Source organism: Seriola lalandi, unplaced genomic scaffold (genome assembly GCF_002814215.2).
Source record: "Seriola lalandi dorsalis isolate HSWRI2012SDOR001 ecotype SW California unplaced genomic scaffold, Sedor1 jcf7180002054767, whole genome shotgun sequence".
Classification (NCBI taxonomy): domain Eukaryota; kingdom Metazoa; phylum Chordata; class Actinopteri; order Carangiformes; family Carangidae; genus Seriola; species Seriola lalandi.
The window spans coordinates 2,995,958-3,019,043 of NW_019525320.1; the positions used below are offsets into that span (position 1 = coordinate 2,995,958).

The 23,086-nt window shown below is 42.0% G+C and overlaps 3 protein-coding genes across 3 annotated transcripts; all 3 read left to right on the forward strand.

Annotated features, from left to right (window-relative positions):
• The first annotated feature begins 274 nt into the window (after nucleotides 1-274).
• Nucleotides 275-13,161, forward strand: nr1d4a (nuclear receptor subfamily 1, group D, member 4a). The gene is made up of 8 exons (XM_023425144.2): nucleotides 275-992; nucleotides 7,267-7,572; nucleotides 7,672-7,760; nucleotides 7,858-8,002; nucleotides 10,289-10,860; nucleotides 10,960-11,145; nucleotides 11,314-11,524; nucleotides 11,661-13,161. The coding sequence occupies exons 1-8, from the start codon at nucleotides 971-973 to the stop codon at nucleotides 11,855-11,857; spliced, it is 1,728 nt and encodes a 575-aa protein (XP_023280912.1). The 5' UTR covers nucleotides 275-970; the 3' UTR covers nucleotides 11,858-13,161.
• A 470-nt stretch (nucleotides 13,162-13,631) lies between these two features.
• slc61a1 (solute carrier family 61 member 1) lies at nucleotides 13,632-17,039 on the forward strand. Its single transcript, XM_023425065.2, has 2 exons — nucleotides 13,632-13,771; nucleotides 14,694-17,039. Exon 2 carries the CDS (start codon nucleotides 14,775-14,777, stop codon nucleotides 16,221-16,223), a length of 1,449 nt encoding a protein of 482 aa, XP_023280833.1. The 5' UTR covers nucleotides 13,632-13,771; nucleotides 14,694-14,774; the 3' UTR covers nucleotides 16,224-17,039.
• A 68-nt stretch (nucleotides 17,040-17,107) lies between these two features.
• LOC111668920 (protein lifeguard 2) lies at nucleotides 17,108-22,779 on the forward strand. The gene is made up of 12 exons (XM_023425076.2): nucleotides 17,108-17,901; nucleotides 19,169-19,259; nucleotides 19,390-19,478; nucleotides 19,630-19,694; nucleotides 19,800-19,853; nucleotides 19,979-20,029; nucleotides 20,148-20,187; nucleotides 20,491-20,528; nucleotides 20,667-20,754; nucleotides 20,924-21,019; nucleotides 21,199-21,252; nucleotides 21,349-22,779. Exons 1-12 carry the CDS (start codon nucleotides 17,887-17,889, stop codon nucleotides 21,496-21,498), a joined length of 831 nt encoding a protein of 276 aa, XP_023280844.1. The 5' UTR covers nucleotides 17,108-17,886; the 3' UTR covers nucleotides 21,499-22,779.
• Nucleotides 22,780-23,086: the final 307 nt, after the last annotated feature.

The window sequence follows — 23,086 nt, forward strand, 5'->3', positions numbered from 1 at the left end:
TCGGGTTTACTCCAGTAGCGTGTTGTTGGCAGGTCACAGGTCCAGTTGCGCATCTACAGTTTCCTTTGGCACATGGGCTTTAAACTTGGCACTTACCCGATGTTTGGCATGTCTCAGTGTTTACCATCCGTTTGCAGCGCTGCTTGTCACAGAACAAGCAGTCACGGTGAGCCACGCCTATTGTCCATGTGCTTCATCCACCAATCTCTCCATCCCTTCGCACCACACGCTCCGTATTTTGCATAAAATGTGTATCAGTAGGGCAGCGCTCTCGCCGGCACATGCAGAGCGCACATGTAGCGTGGCTTTACTGAACACATACCACGGTCGAATAAGCGCATCAAACTCCCCTCAGCTCTAGATCCCCGCCAATGAAAATGCACAAAAGCGTGAAGGAGAGAGAGGGAGAGAAAGGACTCAGCCAGATACAAAGAGTGAGCCAAATCCCACACAAACAGACACAACACAAGTTGGAGAACGGAAAGGCGGTCACATTTCCAACTCACCTGCAAACGTGATTGATGTGGGTGTTTGTATCAGTGGGTGTGTATGTCATGCCTGACACTCCGTTCACGGATATGCTGACTCTACTTTCTTGGAATTCATGAGAATCGTTTAATCTTCGCTCGTGCAACATCGCATGCGCTCGAGCTGAGGCGCAGTATCCAGAGCGCAGAGGGCATCCAGGTATCTTTGGGGAGACCTGCCTGTCTGACACACCTCTGTCAGAAACGAACTGAGCACTGAGAGAGACACCTGCCTACACTTTACTGGGAACAACTTCACGCGCACTGGACGCGTTTCCATCACTGCTTCCCAATTTCTTTTTGCGCTCCATGGAGCAGGTGTTTTACGCAAAGCTGTTTCTTGACTTTTTCACCTGTATTCAAAAGACTTTTGCTCCAGTCTAGTGACATTCACTGACGTCTGTTTTCAAGTTAATTTTTTGTCATCGACATCAACAAGAGACATGGACAACAGCCCTGGTGGCGGTAAGATTCATTTTAACATGATGTTAACTTGCATGCAGCAACCGCTCCATTATGATAATAATGATGATTATGAAGGAAGTGTCAAACCTGATTAACGGTTCATTCTTTTGTTCATGTTGATACCAAATGGCTAAAGCAATTGAGCGCTGCCTTACATTATTTTTATTTATCATTAAAACTTAAATGTGATTTTGACCCTAAACCTTCCCCTTGGAGATAAATAAAGTATTATCTATCTATCTATCTATCTATCTATCTATCTATCTATCTATCTATCTATCTAATATAATACATCTTTAATTAATGTAACGCAAAGCAGTATTTCGAATGTTCATTTTAATATTTGAATGGTTTTGTAAACCACCCCTCAAAGCTCAAAATGCATCGTTTTCAAATATGTGCATAACTGGTAATTATGTTGTTTCATGTATCACATGCATCAGTAAGAGCACGAAACATCACTTTTGCATGCATTTCTTTCGAATGAACTAATGACTGAGCTGAGTAACTTTATAGCTTTTATCACTGTTTGGGAATATGAGGCTTACATGCACGAGTTCGCTGCTTTTAGATTTAGTCACTTCAGCGTTTGATAGAAGTGTAAACCGCAACATTTTTGCGCAAAGTTGTCAAAAAGTTGCTGCACTGCGTTTAAATGTCAAAACGCAGCGCCCGGACTGCAGCTCTACTGTCAGCGAACCGCGCCATATGGCTGTAGTGAGGCTGTCCACTTCCTGTTTCTCATCATGAAAACAAACTCACGTGGAGCTACAGTACACTGGCTGTCATTGTGATCATAATCTGTCAGAAGCACAACTTTAACTGCGCACCGACCCGCTATCATCTCACGGGGGAAAACAAGGAAACTCTGGCGTAAAGGGCGTGTTTGTGTGTTTTATCAAAGCCATCACTGAAGTGGCAGCAGTATAAAAGTTGATAACGGCAGGAGTCACATCCGTTAAGTGGTATTAGGCAGCGTTTTCTCGAGGTCAGCCAAAGGTGCACATGCTCTCTGTTTTCCTCTGCTAATTGACGGTGAATCATTTACAACAGCGACGGTCACGTTCCAGCACAGGTGACGGGCGCACCCTGTGCTCCGTCAACATGTTACTCTAATCTGAACACAACACAACACTAAAACCACTCACCGGGTTATGACTTTCTATTTATGTTGATAAAGTGGGCCAGTGTTTTTCTGCGAACACGCGAGGCAGTTAAATGTGTAATCAGAGATAATAGCTGTAGTATTAGCTGTAGTGTTGGTGTTTTATTAGTGTTTGGTGATGGTGATTGTGTGTGTGTGTGTGTGTGTGTGTGTGTGTGTGTGTGTGTGTGTGTGTGTGTGTGTGTGTCCAGTTGGCAACTACCCGTTTTTATTTGTTTATTCAACTGTTTATTTGTGTATTTTTACAGTTTTACAGTGCATTTTTCAAATTTCTGTAAGTGTTGTGTCACTTTTTCTTCCTCTCATTGGTCTAAATGTAAGTGACCACCTTGAACTGGGTTCACTGGCCATTAATATTTCAATAAGCTTACAGGAATGTGCATGGCTTCATTTTACTCATGAGTTCAGTGTGATCTAAACAAAGCTCATAAACTTCATCATAACCTGGCAAATATATGGCTGCAGTGGTGGGCTGTAAGGCTCATAAAGTCCAGCAGATAAAATGAGAGTGTGTGTGTGAGTGTGTGTGTGTAGAGATGATTGGGTTGAGGGGGTGGGGGAGCTGCATGTGTTATATGCCATATAACATACAAAATGTGCCCAACTAGATCATATGCAGATAAATACTGCCATAACAGTATAGGCCTATTATGTATTTCCACTGACTCTTATAAACATAAAGCAGGGGAGGCTAAGGTCACTTGTAACATTGTTTATATCATTGCAAATGTTGGCAAGCCAAAAGTCAGTCCAGCTCATATCTGAAAATGTACAGTCCATCTTCACACATGCATTATGGAATATTTGCCAGAATCCATACTGACTTGAACAACCTTGACCTCACGTTAATGGGCAGTTGTAATACGGTGTTGTAACACTGCAAATATTTAGTCTTCCTTGACACCAACATTTTTCTCAGTAACACTATAATTGTATTAGTATGCTATTAGAGTAGGTCACATTTGGTTGTGAAATGGTGCTCGTATAGTAAAAACAGACTTTCCCCACTGACCACTACGTAACTTCATGCACTTTGTTTTTTCACTAAAACTTCCTCTGACACTCCCTTGGTGGAGCTTTTCTGCATTATTCTCAGCATGATTAAAGTACACAGACCCCTAACTCCGGCCCATTCTTCGCCATCAATTGGAAACCGTCATTACTATGGTTTCCAAGTTTACATCGCTGTCAAAAAATTTCAGGAAAAAAACCCATCAGTAAGGATCAAGTGTTGCCAACAACAAAATTCATAACTCCATAAAGTCAGCCATGATGTTATAATCTATATTACAAGCTGTGTAGTATAAGATAACTACACTTATCATCAAAAACTCTAGCATCTCCAAAATACATGGGCAATGAAGGTATTAAAAAAGACAGACATGTGAGTCCACAAAAATATGAATGTGTCTTTTTCCTGGATTGCAAACAGGACATGCAGAACAGGGTTTACTGACATCACTGAGTTTCTGAATGGGAGAAACTGAGTGGTACAACTGATCTGTGTTACAACTGAACTCCTTCTCCCCTATTCCAATACATTTAACTGTATCATTACCAAGACAGACTGAAGAAAACAACTTAACTGTATAGGCCACAAAATGTACCAGCCTGTAATTCACCTGAAATTAGGTGGTTTTAGAAGAATTTTATGATCTTGTGCATTTCTTCAGTATATAAACTTGGGTCTGGCCACATGCTGACACATAAATTTCACCCTACTGTTTATAAAGCGCCTAGCTGACAGTGCAGACGGTGCTGCTGGTGGTGCACAGTCAGACCACCCCGGCGCATAACATGCTGGTCTATTTAATTTGGCTCTTCAATTATAAGCCCCTGGCGGACTGTAGGAGCTCTGGCTCCTGGCAGGAGCTGCAGCTTCATGTCTTCCCAGTGAAAGCTCCGTCAAAAGCCTCCTCACGTGGCTTCCCTTGCAGAGCCGCGTGCGACGCGTGAGATACCCGGGCCCGCCTCCCGCCTCCCGCTGCTTCCCCGCTCTCACGGACGCCTCTGTGTTGATGCCGCCTGCGGTGATGGTGAGGGAGAGCTTGGTCAGTGGGTCAGCGATTCCAAGCATTAACTTTTTTCTCTCTCTCTCTCGTCACGTTTGCCCGCCTCATGCGCCGTTTGCTTATATTGAAATCAACCGCCCCTCCCTCCCTTGGATCAGAGACCTTGCAGTGTGGTTGAAGCTGACTCAGTTTTGACTCTGCAACATCTGTCCCGAGCCCATCGGCTCAGGGCACACATACGCCCAGGGTGTGTTTCAGCTGGAACGTGACTCTGCTGTTAAACATAACATCTCTCCTCTCATCCGCTGCGCTGAAACAGATAGCGGATTAAATCTCTGAGAGGCTGAAACTCTGCTCCTGATAAAATCGCATAACCTTGAAACGGATGTTTTCAGTCCGTGTTTGACACAGAGCGAGTGCCAGACCAATTCAGCCACAACAACCGTGACACCCAGCGTATTTAAGCACTGATTTCAAATCACAGTCTGCCATTTATAAATTATGACTATCGACTGTAACAATCTAACACAGTCTGTCCTGATAACTGCTTGAGCCAGAGCTTGATGCAGCACCAGTCTGGAGAGGTGCTGGAGGCACATGGACACAATTTGATCAAGTTCCTGTGATATTGACCTACTTACAGTCTGAGTTAATGAAGTCTACTGCAAACACCGAAGTAGTGCTCACAGACTGGTTGTGCACTATGTTTCTTTTTATTTGCCATACATATGTACTGGCATAGCATAACAAACACTTTATTGCTGTTAGGAATCCATCCTATAGCCCATGTTTTTATAAACCCTACACCACAAGGGAAGGCATACACTATGGTCACTTTAACTGTAGGCTATCTGTGGCTGTCTCTCCATGTCCTGCATTTCAGTGAACCAGTGAAAGTGAAAGATAAAGGACGAGAGAGAAAAAGAGAGAAAAGAAGAGAGGAGCTGTTGTGCCTGTGAACTGCTCACTGCTCACGTTTCTCTGCCTGCCTCCAGTCCCAGGCAGATTAGTGCTTGCACGGGTAGGCTAAGCTTAAAATGGGCACTGAGGACTGATTGACTCCACAATTAATGCTGTCTGCTGTGACCTAAATTGTAACTGTCTTGTGCACTCTGTGACAGTGTGTATGGCAATCCTGTTTGGTCTGTGTGGGAAATCCCATAGAAGATATAAAATCCCCCAAGAAAACCATGTGAAGTTTGAAGTAGCTGCAACAGCCTGCATGTGGCTGCTGACCAGCAGGAGAGTCACCCATAGTTATCAACATTTTTCACTAACAACAAATTTGAATGTTTTTATATGGAAATAAGAGGAACTGCATATAATAATATAATATATCTCCTAACAGATCAACATAGAAGTTAGTTGATGTTACAGGCTGCCAATAAAAAAACAAATATAAACAGTAATGCTGCCTAACACCTAATCAGTTGAAGCTTTCTGCAATGTTTTCATTGTAGATTGGAACTGTATTAACCTTGATACATGCAGGTGATAGTTTTGGTACCCGCCCATCACTACTGGAAAGCAGGCTGTAAAACGGATTGTTAATTGACAGTGTTTACAGCACAGTGGCTCTCGGGGTCATTCATAAACACTGTAGGCTACATGTGAGTCTTCAGGTGGACAAGCAATGTGTCTGAGTGGGGGCTGGGCCACCACTGTCTACATGTAAGCTCAGGAAGAGGTGAGGCTCAGACTTGTGTCTGCTGGTTCTGTCTATGGCTCTGGCATGAGTCAACAAATCCACCAACACGTGCTGGTTGAGGGATTATCAAAACATTTGAGATAAACAAATACTTTGTGCAGCAAAGGGCAACACGGCAACACAGGGACCAGCCTGCTGCACTTATGCATGATTTTCCACAAACAAGGCAGAGTTGGCTTAACCACTATACCATATGTATTTCGGATGTTGGTTATATCCTATGTTGCATGTGTAAGCCAATCATGAAGGAAGTTTTAAATTGGGCCCATATTTGTTTCTGTTACTTTAAATCTTTGCCTCAGTTTGCATATAATTTGTCATTCTGAGCGTCTCTCTGCTGGACTCTACTGTACACTGAGTTACATTATTACAGCAGTCCAGTCATAGCCTACAGTTGAGGCTTTTCCTTTGCAAAAACGTGACTCACATTCTCCAACTGATGGTGGCGCATGAACAGCAGTGGCTGAGACTTTGTGCCATCTCATGCCCGGGTAGCTTCCCAGTCAGCGTATGTTTATAAACAGCTCTGACTTCAGATTGTTGTATATTTCAACACGGGACTGCGGATTTGGTTCGGCCAGTAACCGTGTCAGGATCCCATGCATGTGAGGCGGCGGTCAGGTGTCGTGCTGTTAGCTGGCGCTGGGCACGGTGCCAGGGGAGCGAGGCTATTATTGGAGCGGAGGAGGCAGCAGACCCCGCAGACACGTGAGGCCGTGTCTCAGCTCATCCACAACGCATGACTAGAAATGCGCGCGAGAGAGAGAGAGGGAGAGAGAGGGGGGGGGGGAGAGGGAGAGAGAGAGAGAGAGGAAAGCGAAACTTCAGGGAAGAAAACGTAAACACACAGCTTAACGAGGAAAAAAAAATCCACATATCTATATGGTGCCTATATAAATACTGCATTGGCATGAGACAGGAATTATTAACAGAAAGCAGCGCTTCGTTGATGCTTCCAGAGGAAGCCTGCCTGCTTTGTTGCTGTGCTACCAGCAGTATTTTTAGCGCCCACTTTATCCGCTTGAGCGCACCATTACGCCTATTACACTCAGGATGAGGCAACAACGCTGCAAATTCTCAGAGCTGTTCTCTGCTGCCCAGAGGTTGTGCAACATTACATCACATCACATCCAACGTTGTAGAGCAGCTGAACGGTTTCTAAGGAGATATTGATGGACCAACTTAATTTTATGATATGTTTATAAATGATGAATTCAGCCAATAATTTACAGTAGTCTACATATATGGCATACAAAAATGAATGCCACTTCTTATCGATATCTGAATGATGATGTATGCTTTAATTATATGCTTTAATTAGGAGCTCAAATAGAACCTGAAATCTCAGCTCAGAGGTCTGACGTCTTCCAATCTTCCCCATGTCTGCAGGAGGTGGAGTCATCCTGTATGCAGGTTCCTCTGGCAGTGCCAGTCCCAGCCCTGGCAGCCCTTCCAGTGGGTACCAGACGCAGTCACCCTCTTCGCACTCCCAGCCCTCATCTCCAGAGGAGGTTACCTTAACAGAGATTGGGCCACTGAAACAGAGGGCAGCTGGGTGCACCACTCCATCCTCCAAACTGATATTCCAGTTCCCAGAGGTCTACAGCAGCCCCTCGGTAGCAGCCACTCCACAGCATACCTACGCACACCCCATCGCAGGAAAGAGGCCGTGCGGTTTCACGGGAACTTTCACCAGTGAGTGTTTCCTCACTGTCAATATGCATAAAGATTTATTTTTTATCCCTTGATGTAAGTTTTTGCAGCTTATCTAACTGTCTTTTTGCCCTTCCTCAGAAACAGGTGGGATGGTCCTGCTTTGCAAAGTCTGCGGGGACATAGCATCTGGCTTCCACTATGGAGTCCATGCATGTGAAGGTTGCAAGGTAAGTCCTGATCACACAAACTTGGTGGAACAACTACACCAATAGTACTTTGGTACACCAGTTTAAACTAATATATGTATATATATTTATGTTTCAGGGTTTCTTCCGCCGCAGCATCCAGCAGAACATCAACTACAAGATGTGTGTGAAGAATGAGAACTGTCTGATCATGCGCATGAACCGAAACCGTTGCCAGCACTGCCGCTTCAAGAAATGCCTCTCTGTTGGCATGTCAAGAGATGGTGAGACATCCTGACACATTTTTAATGAGAGAGACCCTCGTGTAGTTCTGCCAGAATACCACAGTGCCCTGATTAGCCAAAGCAGCAGGGAAATGGGCAGCCAGAAAGAAGAGCAGCACTGATATGTAGGTCTGTGTGAAAAATTTAATGCGGAAAGTCTTTTGAGGTCATCGTGCCAGTAGCTCAGGCACTCACTCGATCAGCAGACCTGCACCTGCCTTGCCCTTCTACTGTGTCTGCACTACCAAAGATTTCCATCTGGCCTTGTATCACTCTCTTAAGTTTCTCAGTGTCTTTCCCCTGCCCTTTGCAGCATCTTCCCACAGTACTGTTACCTCTAAACTCTTGTTCAGTTCAACCCCTCCTCCTCCATGTCCCCTCAGCTCTCTTACATCTCCCCCTCAGACAATGATTTATGAGAAGAGGAGCCTTGAAGTCCCCGAAGCTATCTATCATCTAGAAAACTGCAGCAAACACAGGAATTATTTTAGGAAATTGGAACAGGGTCAACTTGATTACCTTGTGTGTGCCCATAGAACATCTTACTGCAATTAATGAGGGATAGGGCAACAATTAAGCAAGGGATGCAAAAAAAAACAAAAAACAGCCAGTTGTTGTGACAGAATTTATCAGCCTAGTTTTTGCACTGATAGCTGAACATTGATTGATCACCTATCATCACAGATTAAGAAAACAGCGGCACTGACCTAGAAAAACAATACAGAATTTGGCCTGTAGTGTACTCATACATCATGACCTACTTGGTGTAGTTTTCCTGTCTTCTGCCTCTCAGTATGGTTTCTGCTTATCTCCACCCTCCGGTACCCTGCATTGCCTAATCTAGTAAAGAGGTTAGTGTTATTTCTGCATGTGCTTGACACTTTTGGTTGAGAGAGAAAATAGGGTGTCAAAATGCAACTAAACAAGAGAACGAACAGTCAAATTGACCCTCATCGGGTAGATTTTAGAAAGCGTTAGGGACCACAACCTAGAAACCCCTTTTTGCTCTGTTTCAACCATTACAAAAACAGGAAAACCGCATGCAACTGCCTGCAGCCCACAATAAATAGTACACCCTGATTTCACACCAGGCAGCTGTGTGACTTTGGCTCTACAATATAGGCAAATATTTAAGTCAGTTGGCATGACGGCACACTTTTCTTCTTCTAACCAGAGCAACATTTTTAGAACAACAGCTCATTAGTCTGCTTTTGCCTCTTTTTAACCATGATGAAAGGATTAATCTCATGCTGTGCAGGCAGAAAACAGAGTACTGTATATTTGGTAACATAATAATATCTACTGTGTATATTACTGGGTAAAATAAATTGCCTCACTTGACCCAACATGATATGTTTTTATGTAAAGTGGTTATATTTCACATGAGGGAAGACTGTACATTGTTTTACAAATATTATGCTGCCATATAAAGTCTCTGCTCCACTCAAAAAAAAAAGTCATGTACACTATACTCACAAAAATCTTTGAAGCTGTACCAGATCAACTTTTCTGCTTCATCTAACTCCAACTTGCACACACACACACACACACACACACCTCCCACACGCACACAGACACACTCTAACTTTCAATGTATCACCGTCTCTCACATCAGTCTACACTTACTCACTACTCCCTCCTAAGCTCATTTATGCTCTTCAAGCCCACCTCTCTCATCCTTCTCCCTCTTATGATCCAAGTGCCAGTGACATCACGCTCACGTTGTCCCACTGCCCTACTTACAAATGGAGGGAGGGAGAGGGAGAGGAAGGAGCCAGGGGTGGATAGAGGAGAGGATGAGGCAGATGGTATCAGGGGGTCTATAAATAGCCTCTCCAGCTGATGGTTACTGTGGGAAGGGGGATGGGGAGTTTTCATCTCACAGCTTGTGTGATTCTCCTTGAAATCATTCAAAACTTTAGAAGTTGTTTGTGCTTTTGATCTGTGCATCTGTATAAGTAGGTGTAATGAGTAACTGTTTCACCATGGTTAGCTTTCAGTTATAGCCAATATAAGTTACACGAGCAGTGCTGTGCTTTCTAAATAGCGCCACTGTATGTGAAGAATGCACCTGCCTCTTGATCTTAAAGATATGAATTTGTCTTGGTTGTCATTCGAGAGCTTGTATCTTTATGTTAATGTATGTAATTCCAGTGAGCATTCTATTCAAGCAAAAAAATATATATAACGTTTATCTCAAATTAGTCTTAAAAAAAATCACAAAAATGTCCATGTTGTCACAGTGACTGGAGGCTGATCTGTTCTCGCTGTTTGTGTCTTCCATAGCTGTACGTTTTGGCCGCATCCCTAAGAGAGAGAAGCAGCGACTTCTGGATGAGATGCAGAGCTACATGAACAGTCTAAATGAGTCGGCCGCCATGGACATGGACTCATCTTCGGTGAAGGATGCTCCCCCCAGCCCAGAAGATGGCAACTCAAAAGAGGCCATTGGGGCCATCTCCAGAGCCTACCGTGACATCTTCACCAGCAGCAACACCAGCAGCCAGGAGAGAGTAGCCAAGAGGGCTAACATCACCACCAACAAAAACACCTTTTCTCAGGATGCCAATTTCCCTCAAGTCTCATCTCACCCCAACTCGACCCAGAGTTATCAGCCTTGCCCTGTTGCCCCTGCCACTCTATGCCCAGTTGTCCCTAATGACAACCAACCTACATTCCACAATGTGGATAACAATCGCTACACCTACTTAGTGTCAACAAACCAGAACCATCACCAGTCTAATGGAACAACACCTCAAAGGGGCAGCTCTGCCGATCATAACAGTTTTCGCAACGCAGGAAGTGCCACAAATCAGCCCTCCTGCCCATGGAAGTTAGCTCAGGGAGCTAAAGTGCTGGTAAGTGCAGGGAGCATACTAAATTAGATTAAAAGTCCCATGTTGTCTTGTTTGATCAATCATTTTTCATTATTTCTATGTCTTTTGTCTTTCTTTAAGGCCTGTCCTCTCAATGCGTGCCCTGTATCAGGGGTAGAGCGTACGAGTCAAGAGATATGGGAATCATTCTCTCATTGTTTCACTCCTGCTGTCAAGGAGGTTGTAGAGTTTGCCAAGGGCATCCCAGGATTTCAAGAGCTTAGCCAACAAGACCAGGTCATGCTGCTCAAATCAGGCACCTTCCAGGTAATGACATGTATTTCAAATGATTAATATTGCTTGTAAGAAATGCAGAATTTGTGACTCCTTCCTTATGAGTTCAAATGTTATATGTTAATATTGTTGGTGTAAGTATTTATCTCAAACTAATCTTTGCGTTCCTCCTCTTTTTTCTCTCGTCACTTGTGTGTTTAGGTTCTGATGGTGAGATTCTGCACATTGTTCAATGCTGAGGAGCGTACGGTGACCTTTCTAAATGGCCAAACTTACCCCCTGTCTACCCTGCGGGCTTTGGGCATGGGTTCCCTGCTGGACGCAATGTTTGAGTTCAGTGAGAAGTTGGGTTCCCTGAGGCTAGAGCCTGATGAAATGGCTCTCTTCATGGCTGTGGTGCTGGTCTCTGCAGGTGAGAGAAGGGCACACTTTACTTAATGAGAAGTAAAACTGTGGCAAAAGCTGCAGAGCACTGACACATTAATGAGCTAATTATGTATTAACTTTGTCTGTCAACAACTCACACTGGCATCCTCTGTGCTCCTCAGACCGTTCTGGGATCTCGGACATGTGGGCTGTAGAGCAGCTCCAAGAGGGTCTGATTCGTGCCCTACGGTCACTGATTACCCAACGTCGTCCAGATGACACCGCCCTCTTCCCCAAACTCCTCCTGCGCCTGCCGGACCTGCGCACCCTCAACAATCTGCACTCCGACAAACTTTTGGCCTTTCGCATTGACCCTTGAGCAGGCCACCTGTTCACAGAGCACACAGACAAACTATTTTACACAACATATACAGTACGACGGACGCGCGCACACACACACACACACAATCTTCCAAGGGCACGACCTCCCTTAACATTGAGGAACAAGGAATTTTTTGCAATCTGAGGAGTGTTTCTCAAAAGGATAAATGAGGGCAGTGGCAAGCCTACTTTTGATTCACTATTAATCTTCATGCAATGCTTTGGGACAAATGAGCATACACATACAAACTCATGTATACACTTAAACCTCAACAACTCTTGAAAGACAATGTTCCAGTAAAAAAATTAATAATTCTGTAGAGTTACTATTACCCTTTTGGACAGATCATTTGTGCATTTGTTCATTATCCAGCATACTTAAGAATAAAAGCCAGTTCACTTCTGTTTATTCCTTAAATCATACAGTATAAACAGGCCATCACTAAGCAGCAGCTGAGACGGATATCATAGATTTAAACAGTTATTACTTAGGGACCATTAGTGATGATTGACTTTATGTCAGTTTGTGTTTAAGAGAAAGGGAACCTGTATATAATACATAGCAAAATCTGAAATTTTAAGGTAATTGTGTATCACTGTTTCACAAACATGCCATCTGCATTAGCACTGGAATGAGACCACTATTTCAATGTGTCACTTGTGCACAATTTTGACTAATCTTCCAGATAACATTTGACACACCTGGGGTTTCAACATGCCAACTTCATTAGTCAATGGTATTTTCTATGATTTCACAAAAACATTGTGTCTGCGTATATTGTATCACATCTGGACGGATGGAGTTGCTCCATGCATGTTGGATTTTGTAGTTCCTTTGTTTATTTTTTCTTGCTGTAAATATTATTTTACCCCAATGTTATGTATCAATGACTGAACTGATATATATAATGGATCGGACAGATGAGTTCGGTGTGAAGAAGAATGTACTGACCTTCCTGTACTAGATGGGGGTTTGGCCATGCCAATGGGGCTTTTCACAGGAGAATAAGTAGTGGGGATTCTCAGACGGCTTAGACACACTTCCTGCTATCAGATGATGTAACCAACCAGCATAATCCCTGAAATCACCAGCACTCACTCCACATCCACCCCTCCTCTGCCCCCAATGTTTGTCATACAAACACAAGAGACATTTTCGGGTGAGAGATCTTGTTTGATTGGTCTTCTCACTGTTTGCTTGTTTGATTATGGCCGATCGAGCACATCTTGTACATTTTGTAAATCTTTCTTCCTAAATAGAAATGATATAATGATATAAAGTTCAAATTATGTATTATTCAACTTGTGTGTTGTTCTTTTGTGTGTCCATTTATAAGATGCACCGAGTAGTCAGGCCTGTGTAGATGGGGAAAATGCGTAATATACCTGAAAATTATGTTGGAGTTATCACAATTAACACACGTTTATAGCCTACCCTGTGTGCAGTTAGAGTGTGGATGTTAAACTCCTCTTAAATGGTGATTGCATTGAAATCCATGCATTAAATCCAGGTTAGAAATCCAGGTTAGACAGCATTAAACTACATAGTTGATGACGATTATGTTATGTTGTACACAGCTGGACGTTTTTGGAGTCTGTGTCGATTTGATCAGAAAACACGAAAAAAAACTAAAAATTATACTTACCTCAAATGTCGAGCTGCTAGCAATGAAACGCGGGGTGTCTGGAGACATGCAACAACTCTCTCCTACCGCTGTAAATGAAAAAACAAAGTAGGAATGCCACCTTGTGGTGAAATAATATACGCCGGATACCGGAAGTGACCGGTCTGTTTACTAAAGACATACTTCCTTAGCTGTAGCCTACCCTTCCCTATCACTTAGCTAGTTAAGTTTGATGTGATTACTTTCTACGACGTGTCATTAATATGGGAGCGCTGTCACACCACACGGTAAGACATATCAGACAGTATGATACAGCATAGTGGAAAACAAATAGGATAGAGGCGCAAGTTCTGACGGGTTTATTTTAGTAGCAGGTTAGCTTGTAGGCTAGCGATAGCTAAATAGCAATAGCACGTCACTAATCAGTATTTAAGGCATTAATGCAGTTAAAATTAGTGTGATATTGCTATAGCTAGTTAATGCCATTTTGTTGATTAACCAAATATCTAAAAGTAGAGCTTATTAGCCACGTTAGCACCAAATTGACAAGTCAAGCAACTAACTCTAATGCCGACCTGACACAAAACGACTTTTCAAAGCTATTTCACTGTCAGACAAATTTCCAAAGTCGTTATGAGATCAAGTTTTGTGAGAGCTGCGGCGCAGGGTAAGGTGATCGTAAGTTATCCAGCAGTAACGTAAACCCTCCTCTGTCACGACATTTGCTGCAGTTGTGGAAAGTTTTCCCAGCTAGACCGCAGACCAGGTCTGGATCAAAAGCCATTATACTTGGACTTGTCCCTGGGCCAAACTAACCCTAAGTGTAGTTTAGTGGAACTCAGTCTTGCCAGCTGCCATCAGTCTGTACAATGTTCACACAACCTGCTTACATGGACTTTTTTATTTATCACATTATGTATCACATCGGTTGTATATCACATAAATCTGATCTTACAAGGGTTATGCGACTCCACAGTACATCCACCTGACTTGCACTAATGGACATTGTATTATAGGGTGTTGTATTACCACCATTGTATAGTATATACAAGAGATATTATACCTATCTATTGTGAGTCTCTATTGTTTTAAATTAAAGGTTTTACAAATCTGAAAGTTTTACTTAAGAACACTCTTTACCTTAATCAGACACTAATTTCAGCATTGTTCATATGCCTGTATATACTTATTCACCTTGTCTCTCCACAGGTGCTGAGAAACAGAAAGAAAAGAGTTGAAAAGACCCTGAGACCTCAGGTTTGATCTCAAGTGGGTGCAATTTATGACACCATGTTGGTAACAACATATCTTGCCATCATTTTCCTGCTTGCCCTGTGTGTCGGCCTTGAGATCACAGCACGCCGCCTCACCCCACCTCAGTCTACTCCTACCGCTTTAGCCAACCCAGCCTTCCGTCGCTTCCAGAGTATATTCCTCCGGGCATACCTTTTGGCTTTGTGGGCAGACTGGCTCCAGGGTCCTTACCTCTACAAACTTTATCGCCACTACAGCTTCCTGGAATCCCAAATAGCCATTTTATATGTGTGTGGCCTGGCTTCCTGTGTTCTGTTTGCTCCTTTTTCAGGCTGGCTCCCTCAAGCCTTGGGCCGCAGACAAACATGTCTTCTCTTTTGCCTGTCCTACTCTGCTTGCTGTCTCACAAAGCTGTCCAGAGACTACTTTGTTTTGATTGTGGGCCGTGTCCTGGGGGGTCTGTCCACATCCCTGCTCACCACCTCATTTGAAGCCTGGTACGTGTACCGACATGTAGACGTCCATGATTTTCCCAAGGAGTGGATCCCCAGCACCTTCACCAAAGCCGCTACCTGGAACCATGGGCTTGCTGTTGGAGCAGGGCTGGTGGCTAACTTGCTGGCTGAGTGGCTCCACCTTGGGCCAGTGGCTCCCTTTCTCCTGGCTGTCCCCTGCCTGCTGTGCTGTGGTTGGGTGGTACTAACAGACTGGGGCAAAGAAGAGGCTGAAGGAGGTCCTGAAGGGGGCAAACAGACACTTCTCCTTGGCACTCCAAATGGAGGTGTGACCCGATTGTCTGCGAAGGCCCGGTTCTCACGCAGCTGCCATGAGGGACTGCGCTGCCTGATGTCCGACAGGAGAGTCATGCTCTTGGGTGGAGTGCAGGCTCTGTTTGAAAGTGTCCTCTACATTTTTGTTTTCCTGTGGACCCCAGTACTGGACCCTCATGGGCCTCCTTTAGGAATAGTGTTCTCTTGCCTGATGGCTGCCAGCATGGCTGGCTCCTTGCTGTACCGCCTAGCCACCTCCACTCGCTACCGTCTACAGCCTGGCCATGTGCTATGTTTGGCTGTGCTGATGGCTTTCTTCTCCTTATTCATGCTGACCTTTTCCACCGCCCCAGGCCAGCCTAGACCTCATGAATCCTTTCTAGCCTTCCTGCTGCTGGAGCTGGCCTGTGGCCTCTACTTCCCAGCAGTCAGTTTTCTCCAGGGCAGGGTTATCCCAGAGGAGAAGAGGGCTGGTGTGTTGGCCTGGTTCCGGCTGCCTCTGAACCTGCTGGCCTGCCTAGGGCTGCTTGCCCTCCATGGGGAGGTATCAGGAACAGGTGGAGGGGAGGGTGGCAGCGGCACCAGACACATGTTTGGAGGCTGTGCCATCATGATGCTGGCAGCTTTGATGGCCGTTGTTAGTCTGTTCACCCTGGGGAGAAACGACACAGACCTGAGACTGGAGGGAACCAGAGGGGAGGGGGAGATGTACTGAGGAGATGGGCCACATATCCATTTATGCTTTACTGGTTTGAAATGTGTTATACCTGTTTTTTGTCAATGAAAGTAGAAACTTTGTGTGTTTGACCAGGGAAGTCAGAAGTCTACAAATTGCCAACTGTATCAGTGAAGAGAATCAAAGCCCAAAAGGGGTGTTTTGGTAGATTCAAATTTAATTAAATTTCAATTTTTATGTTTACTTTGTTGAAAGAGACTTTCATTAATCCTGTCTGTGTGGGGATGCTTTGGGAACATGGCCAAATCTACCTTCATTTTGTCATGCAAATTGCTGAAAACTTAGTCAGCCATGTCCAAAACCCATGTATCATTCCATTAACTATTCCTGATAACATGTTATTGCCTCAGTGTGTACACCTATAGGGATATGGGATGATATGTTTGACAAGATATAATTAATTTCACCTCTCAGTAGCACCGTGGGTATAAGTAATTCTGAAGTTTCTTTGAAATGCTCAGCAGCACACATGAAAAGATATTAATGCGAGACATTAATGAGAGCTGAATGAGTATCCAAAGAAAAATAAGGTCATGACTAGCATGTTGACCAGTATCTGAATGTCAGTTTGTACAAAAGCCTACTTCTTGCACAGTAATTCGATTTCTGTATGGGTTTTTTTGGGGGTTTTTTTTCCCCAGCATCTGTGTTTTTTTATTAAAAAGAGCAATCTACTGTTGGTCAGTTTTACTATGAATACTTTTTATGCACCATCTACAGGATATTTTCTCCGTATTATCTTAACATATCTCTGTTATTTGCACTTTTAAATAAAAGAGCTCATATTGTACATAATGAACATTTCTTTTTTTTATTGGAATTTCTATTTTGTGACATATTAATGTTTTATGATTTTCTGTTGTATCAGGTAGGGTTTCCAAAAAATCCAAAATGTCACAACATCAGACATTTTCATTTTCCACATTTTTAAAGGGGAAATGTTCCTCCTAATGTTTTTTATTTATTTATATAGTTCAAAATTAACAAAATCTTTTTGCATTAAACTCTCATTTTGCATCAATCCTTTTTAAAATACAGTATGGATTAATTAATGTGGTTAGAGTTAACAGCTATGAATTTCCCACCTTTACTGAAAAAAGGCCACTTGTGTTTTAGGTAATTTGAATGCAAGATGACTATTTAAATTCACAGACAACATTTTTAATTAACATTGATCCCAATTTTAAATGTGGAAATTCGACAATATTTTAGCCCCTGCAGTACCCCTGTCCTACTTTTTGCTGCAGACCATATTTCCAGATTTCTCTGGACTTCTCTCCTCATAAGGCATCATGCAGGCATCAATCCTCCCCATTTTTCCTGTTGCTGTGGTACAGTCCCAGCTTTTCTCTATGGTGCAGCTTCACCTGGATGCTGCTAGAACATCCCTCTGTGGGTGAGGGAGGGGTATCTGCACGAGTCTTAACTGCGTTGTTTTGGGATTACATCACTATATCGTCACAGGGTGTTCAGTCTGGGCAACAAGAAGAGCACTATCAGTCCGAGGCCTTTTCTCACAGCTGTCAGTCCTTCGTTACTCCCTCTGCAAGAACTACAATATCAAGGAAGGAGACACCAGAGCCCCACTGACTGGTTGGCATACAGAACAAGACAGCCTACTGCAGGAAGACAGACAGGCACCATGACACAGGGCAAGGTATGAGCTTGCTTTAATCTTGCCATTTGTCATTCAGTTAATATTTTCGTCCTTATCTACTGTTAATTACGAAAAGAAAAAAAAAGTTGTATATCTGAAAATTCCGTGGGTCTATGTGGCCTAGATAATTACGTAACAGTCAGTTGATATGCGTGCCTCTACTCCATCCCTTTAGTCTCACTATTGTGAAATGTTTGAATGCAATGCAGACTATTCAGCTTTAAATACCACCAGCTGTCACCAGTCCGTTTAATGAAATGTATAAATGAGAAATTGTACTGTTAACCAGTAGCATTAATGAGTGTGGTTTGTGTCCTGCAGAACAGGATTTCTAGCCACAAAATCTCACAGGATTCACCAGCTGGTACAGAGTCGCATGTTAATGACCTCTAAACCCTCTAATATTTATTTTAATTTCTGTTTATATGATATTTTTGTATTGTATAACGCTGCTGTTCAGTGTTACCAGAGGTTAGGTGATTGAAATGCGTCACCGATTGTTTTACCACGTTGCGTCACCATGACAACCCATTTCTCTCTGTAGCTGTGGTAGAACGTGCTACTTAGCTTACTGTGGCCTGGTCCCAGTTCGTGCCTCTCATATCCATTCAGCTGGTCAAAACAGTCTTTGATCATACTGTTAACACTGTTAATGTTTCTAAACGACCTTCTGGGGTTTTCAAACATCGCCGGTTAATTGTAGTCGGTGCTCTCTGACCATGGCCGGATGAACTTCCTAAGTAGCTCTGGGGCAAACGTTTGTTGTTGGGCCCCTGTTGACCCTCACTATACATGTCAGTGTCATTATTTTCTGTACAATACAATGCAATACATACAGCAGTACTGCATATATTTTAATCAAACATCTGCAGACATCTGTAGATCTGTCATGGCCATCTTAAGACTTAATTTTCTAAGATGGTGAAGCTCCTGTAATATGCCTCACTTGTAATCATCTGGAATAGTATGAATTATACATTGTGATTCTTTGTACAATAAAGGTTTACAACTTTATATTTTCAGGGAGATACATGTATTTTTGTTTATATCATGCTAGTTATTATTAATCAACTGATAGATTGGGGAACAGTACCTAAAGAAAATGCAACACCATTAGGATCTGAAACGTTTATACTTAAGAGTGGAAATATAAAATTCAGGTCAACTGAAGAATTTTTTTTCTTCAAATATTCATTAACTCTCAGCTCAAATGAGTAACAGACTATAAACTTAAATATAACAAATTGTTCATCTTCTGTGCTATCAGCTTTCTCTTGCAAACAAGACCACCAATGGCTCCTCCAGTGGACAGGCCTTAGTGGCACCAGCTCCTCCCAGCTATGAGGAAGCCACTGCGGGTAGGACAACACCTCAAGTTCTTCTGTCCTTATTTTTAACTGATAGATTTGACAATGTTTATCATGTTTTGTGATGATGAAAAATAACATCAAAAAGTTTTAAATAAGTGTAAATAAACGTATTCTCCAGGCACCAGTGCTCCTTGCTATAATGATGTGGAGATGCTCACAGAGTTCACCTGGGATGATCGCAACATCAGAAGGGTCTTCATCCGTAAGGTGTCAAAAGCTTCATCATCACATTGATTACAATAGTAGCTCTGTTGTGAATGCTGAACTGAACATTGTTAAACATTAAAGGCCTGAGCAGCCATTACCAGTACATGTACTATTATGCCTTCTTTCTTTACTCAAAATTGCTTTCTTTTAGGTGTACGCCATCTTGATGATCCAGCTTTTGGTCACTCTTGCTATTGTGGCTCTCTTCACATTCTGGTAAGATGAGAACTATCTTAATTTTCTCTCATGTTTAACAAAAAATAAAGTACATCTGATGAAATTCACTGGGTAGTGTACTTACTAAGACTGTCCAACTTTTAGTGACCCTGTGAAGGACTACATTCAAGCCAACCCTGGGTGGTACTGGGCCTCTTAGTAAGTAACAAGTTTAGTCAGCCTCAAGTCAGTAATACACAATACACATAATATATACACTTCATTTTTGGTTCATGCCGCTCCTGTCTCACAACATATCTAACAATATCTCTGTTGTTTAACAGCATTGTGTTCTTTGTCACCTATGTGACCCTGTCTTGCTGCTCTGCACCAAGGTAGGTGAAAAGTTCCCAAACTTCAATGCAAATCATCAAAAATGAATAAATAAAATTGAAAAAAGAAATAAATCACCTAAAATGTTGGAATTCTATTTCTCTGTCCTCACTCCTACAGGAGGCAGTTTCCATGGAATCTGATTCTGCTTGCCATCTTTGTAAGTACAAGGCGGACATTTGTTATATTTTTAATATTAATTTTTGTGTGATGAGCAGTGTTTTCACATCAAAGCCACAGACCACAGAGTTTAGAGTAACAAAAAGTACATTCATACATTAACAATATTTGTTCATGTGTAACTCGCCCCACAAGTGATTGTATGTTGACAGTCAAAAGTCAAAATGATGTAACTCAAATTTATGAAAGTATTTTGTGAAAATGAATGCGGCTGAATACTTTCCTGAAGTGGAGTGAGATAACCTCCTGCAGTTTCACATGACTATCATATGTCCTGTTACAGACCCTGTCCCTCTCCTACATGACAGGGATGTTGTCCAGGTACACATCATCTTTGCTCACTGCTTTTTGTAACTGTATTGTTTTACTATCTTGTAGTGACTTTCCTCCTGTGTCGTGCATTGATTTTTATAGCTTGAAACATTTTCAGAAAGTTCTGCATGTTTCTTGTTTTAACAGTTTCTATAATACCAAGTCAGTGGTGATGTGTCTGGGCATCACAGCAGCTGTTTGCCTCCTGGTCACAGTCTTCAGCTTCCAAACTAAGGTGAGAAATAAAAAATCAACAATTTCTCCTTTCCTGTACTTTTATATTTTATCTCATAAACATGTTTGATTGAGAGTGGAAATCATTTGTGTGTGTCAGCTTTTCATACTGTTTTCTTACTGTTGGATAAACATACTTAGGTTTGATTTTATGTGCTTTCTCTATCCAGTTTGATGTGACATCATACCAAGGTGTGCTCTTTGTCTTCTGCATGGTCATGTTCATCTCTGGACTGGTGCTGGCACTCGTCCTTCCCTTTCAATATGTAAGTACGACTAACCAAATGAAGCAATTACACTTGGTATGTGATGTACAACCAGGACATAGTTACATTAAATATGAACATAAATTGACAAACATCTGATGTGAGACTCAACTCTAAGTCTTTCACACGTTGATCTAAATACTGGAATCACATCTAATCAAGTTCTCATTTCCATCTAGGTACCATGGTTGGATGCCACCTATGCTGTCTTGGGAGCCATACTGTTTACCATGGTAAGATTATAGACAGTTTCAAGCCATTATTGAAAGAAAATGTCATATATTGTAGACTAGAATCAGAAACAATTGTATTTGTATTTTCTGTTGCAGTTTTTGGCGTTTGACACCCAACTTCTCATGGGGAACAAGCGGTACACCATGAGCCCAGAAGAGTATGTCTTTGCCACTCTCAACATCTACCTAGATATCATCTACATCTTCTCCTTCTTCCTCCAAATCTTTGGAACAAAACGAGAGTAAACCATCATCCTACCTTTCTGACCTACAGACAAAGGGATGCACCAGATTGGAAATATAGGCAGACATGATAAGAGTCTTGTGAATTTTTGGTGATTGTGGTGACAATACTTCCACTTGTAACAGCTTTATTTTTTGCCTGATACTGACATGGTCACAAATAGTTTGTGAATCTCTTGTACAGCTACACATGTACATAGACATAATGTCAGTATTAACACCCAAGATGTCTATAACCTTTCCCTCCTCTCTAGCATGTTTGGAAACGCTTACCACGCTAGGGGGTTAGCTTACTAGCTTTACCAGTGATCAGTGGTCTCTGATCTTAATCTGTTTAACGTAGATAAAACATTCTGTGAGTGTTCATATGAAGCTGTATGGGTGTCATATATCCATGCTTGCATTGGTATCATAAATCACCTGCAAACAATAGATGTCAGTGCTGTTTAGGAAGTGTTTGATCAACAGCACATTATGCATGACTCTTAAAAAAAGCCCTAACTATGCCAAGTAAAGTCATCCCCTTGTTGGACTATTGCTGTGGGTGTTGATTTAGTCAATGAAAGCACAAACCTAACTTTAAAAAAAAAAAGAAAAAGAAAAACTTTCCCTTTGTTTTCAGTTAGCCTAACTGTTTTTAACAGTTCGAGGATAGGTGACCTCTTTTTTCTGGCTTTCGAATGACAATCTGAAATATTATTTACTGGTTTTGGGATGTTGCTACTCATGTCTGCCTTGATTTGTTATTTGTTGTAGAATGTATGATCAATATGTTGATCCCCCCCCCCCATTTAACTATGAAGCTGTCATTCATTGCATTCACATTGTTGCAATGTTTATTATTAGTGTGTCATTTGTCTAATATGTGTGTTTTCATGAGAAATATTTAGTTTGAGCAAACCTTGATTGTTGGCATTGTAGTTTTTGGTCCTAATATTATTTAAACTTATATAGTTGGCTTGAAACGGTGACATTACAATTAAATATAAACATGACAGTGCCAAACATGCATGAATTTACTCTAACTTTTGATAAGGCCTGCATTTGTGGAGGGGCTTGAATGCTATATTTCATGAGATTTGAAGTTTATTTTTTTATGACAGAATGATATATTTTAGAAAGCAAGAGATGGTGAGTTTAAAGCTTGAAATGAATTTATTAGTCTTCTAAAGTGGCCTTGGATTACCTTTATTTGACAATATTGATGCGGTAGTATATTGTTCTAAGAGCATTTCACTGTAATATTGGTGTCACTGTATTCATTTATTAAAGGGTGAATATGTATGAGTGTGCTTACTGGTTCATTCTGATTTATGATTTATGATTCAAATTGTGTGTTAACACATATACAGTCACTTCACATTTAGTCTATGTTATTCATGTGAAATTACAATAAAGAAAATAACTTAGGCATTAAATTAATTACAGAGTTCATTAAAAAGACAATTTTCAACAGGACAGGGCAAATGAGAGCTTAATTTGAGATATTTTTACAGTAAACATTTCAGTTTTGTGGAGGTGTCTTACTGTAAGTTTCTATAAATGTTCAGAAAGTTTCCCATAATACAATCAAGTGCTAATCACTCACACT

Bases quoted from the DNA above. Each gene is read 5' to 3' on its own strand.
- nr1d4a (XM_023425144.2), top strand. From the start codon at position 971: ATGGACAACAGCCCTGGTGGCG. The intron at 7,761-7,857 runs GTAAGTCCTGAT...TTTATGTTTCAG, and splicing joins ATGCATGTGAAGGTTGCAAG to GGTTTCTTCCGCCGCAGCAT. The intron at 11,525-11,660 runs GTGAGAGAAGGG...TGTGCTCCTCAG, and splicing joins TGTGGTGCTGGTCTCTGCAG to ACCGTTCTGGGATCTCGGAC.
- slc61a1 (XM_023425065.2), top strand. From the start codon at position 14,775: ATGTTGGTAACAACATATCTTGCCATCATTTTCCTGCTTGCCCTGTGT.
- LOC111668920 (XM_023425076.2), top strand. The intron at 19,695-19,799 runs GTAAGATGAGAA...TCCAACTTTTAG, and splicing joins GTGGCTCTCTTCACATTCTG to TGACCCTGTGAAGGACTACA. The intron at 19,854-19,978 runs GTAAGTAACAAG...GTTGTTTAACAG, and splicing joins GGGTGGTACTGGGCCTCTTA to CATTGTGTTCTTTGTCACCT.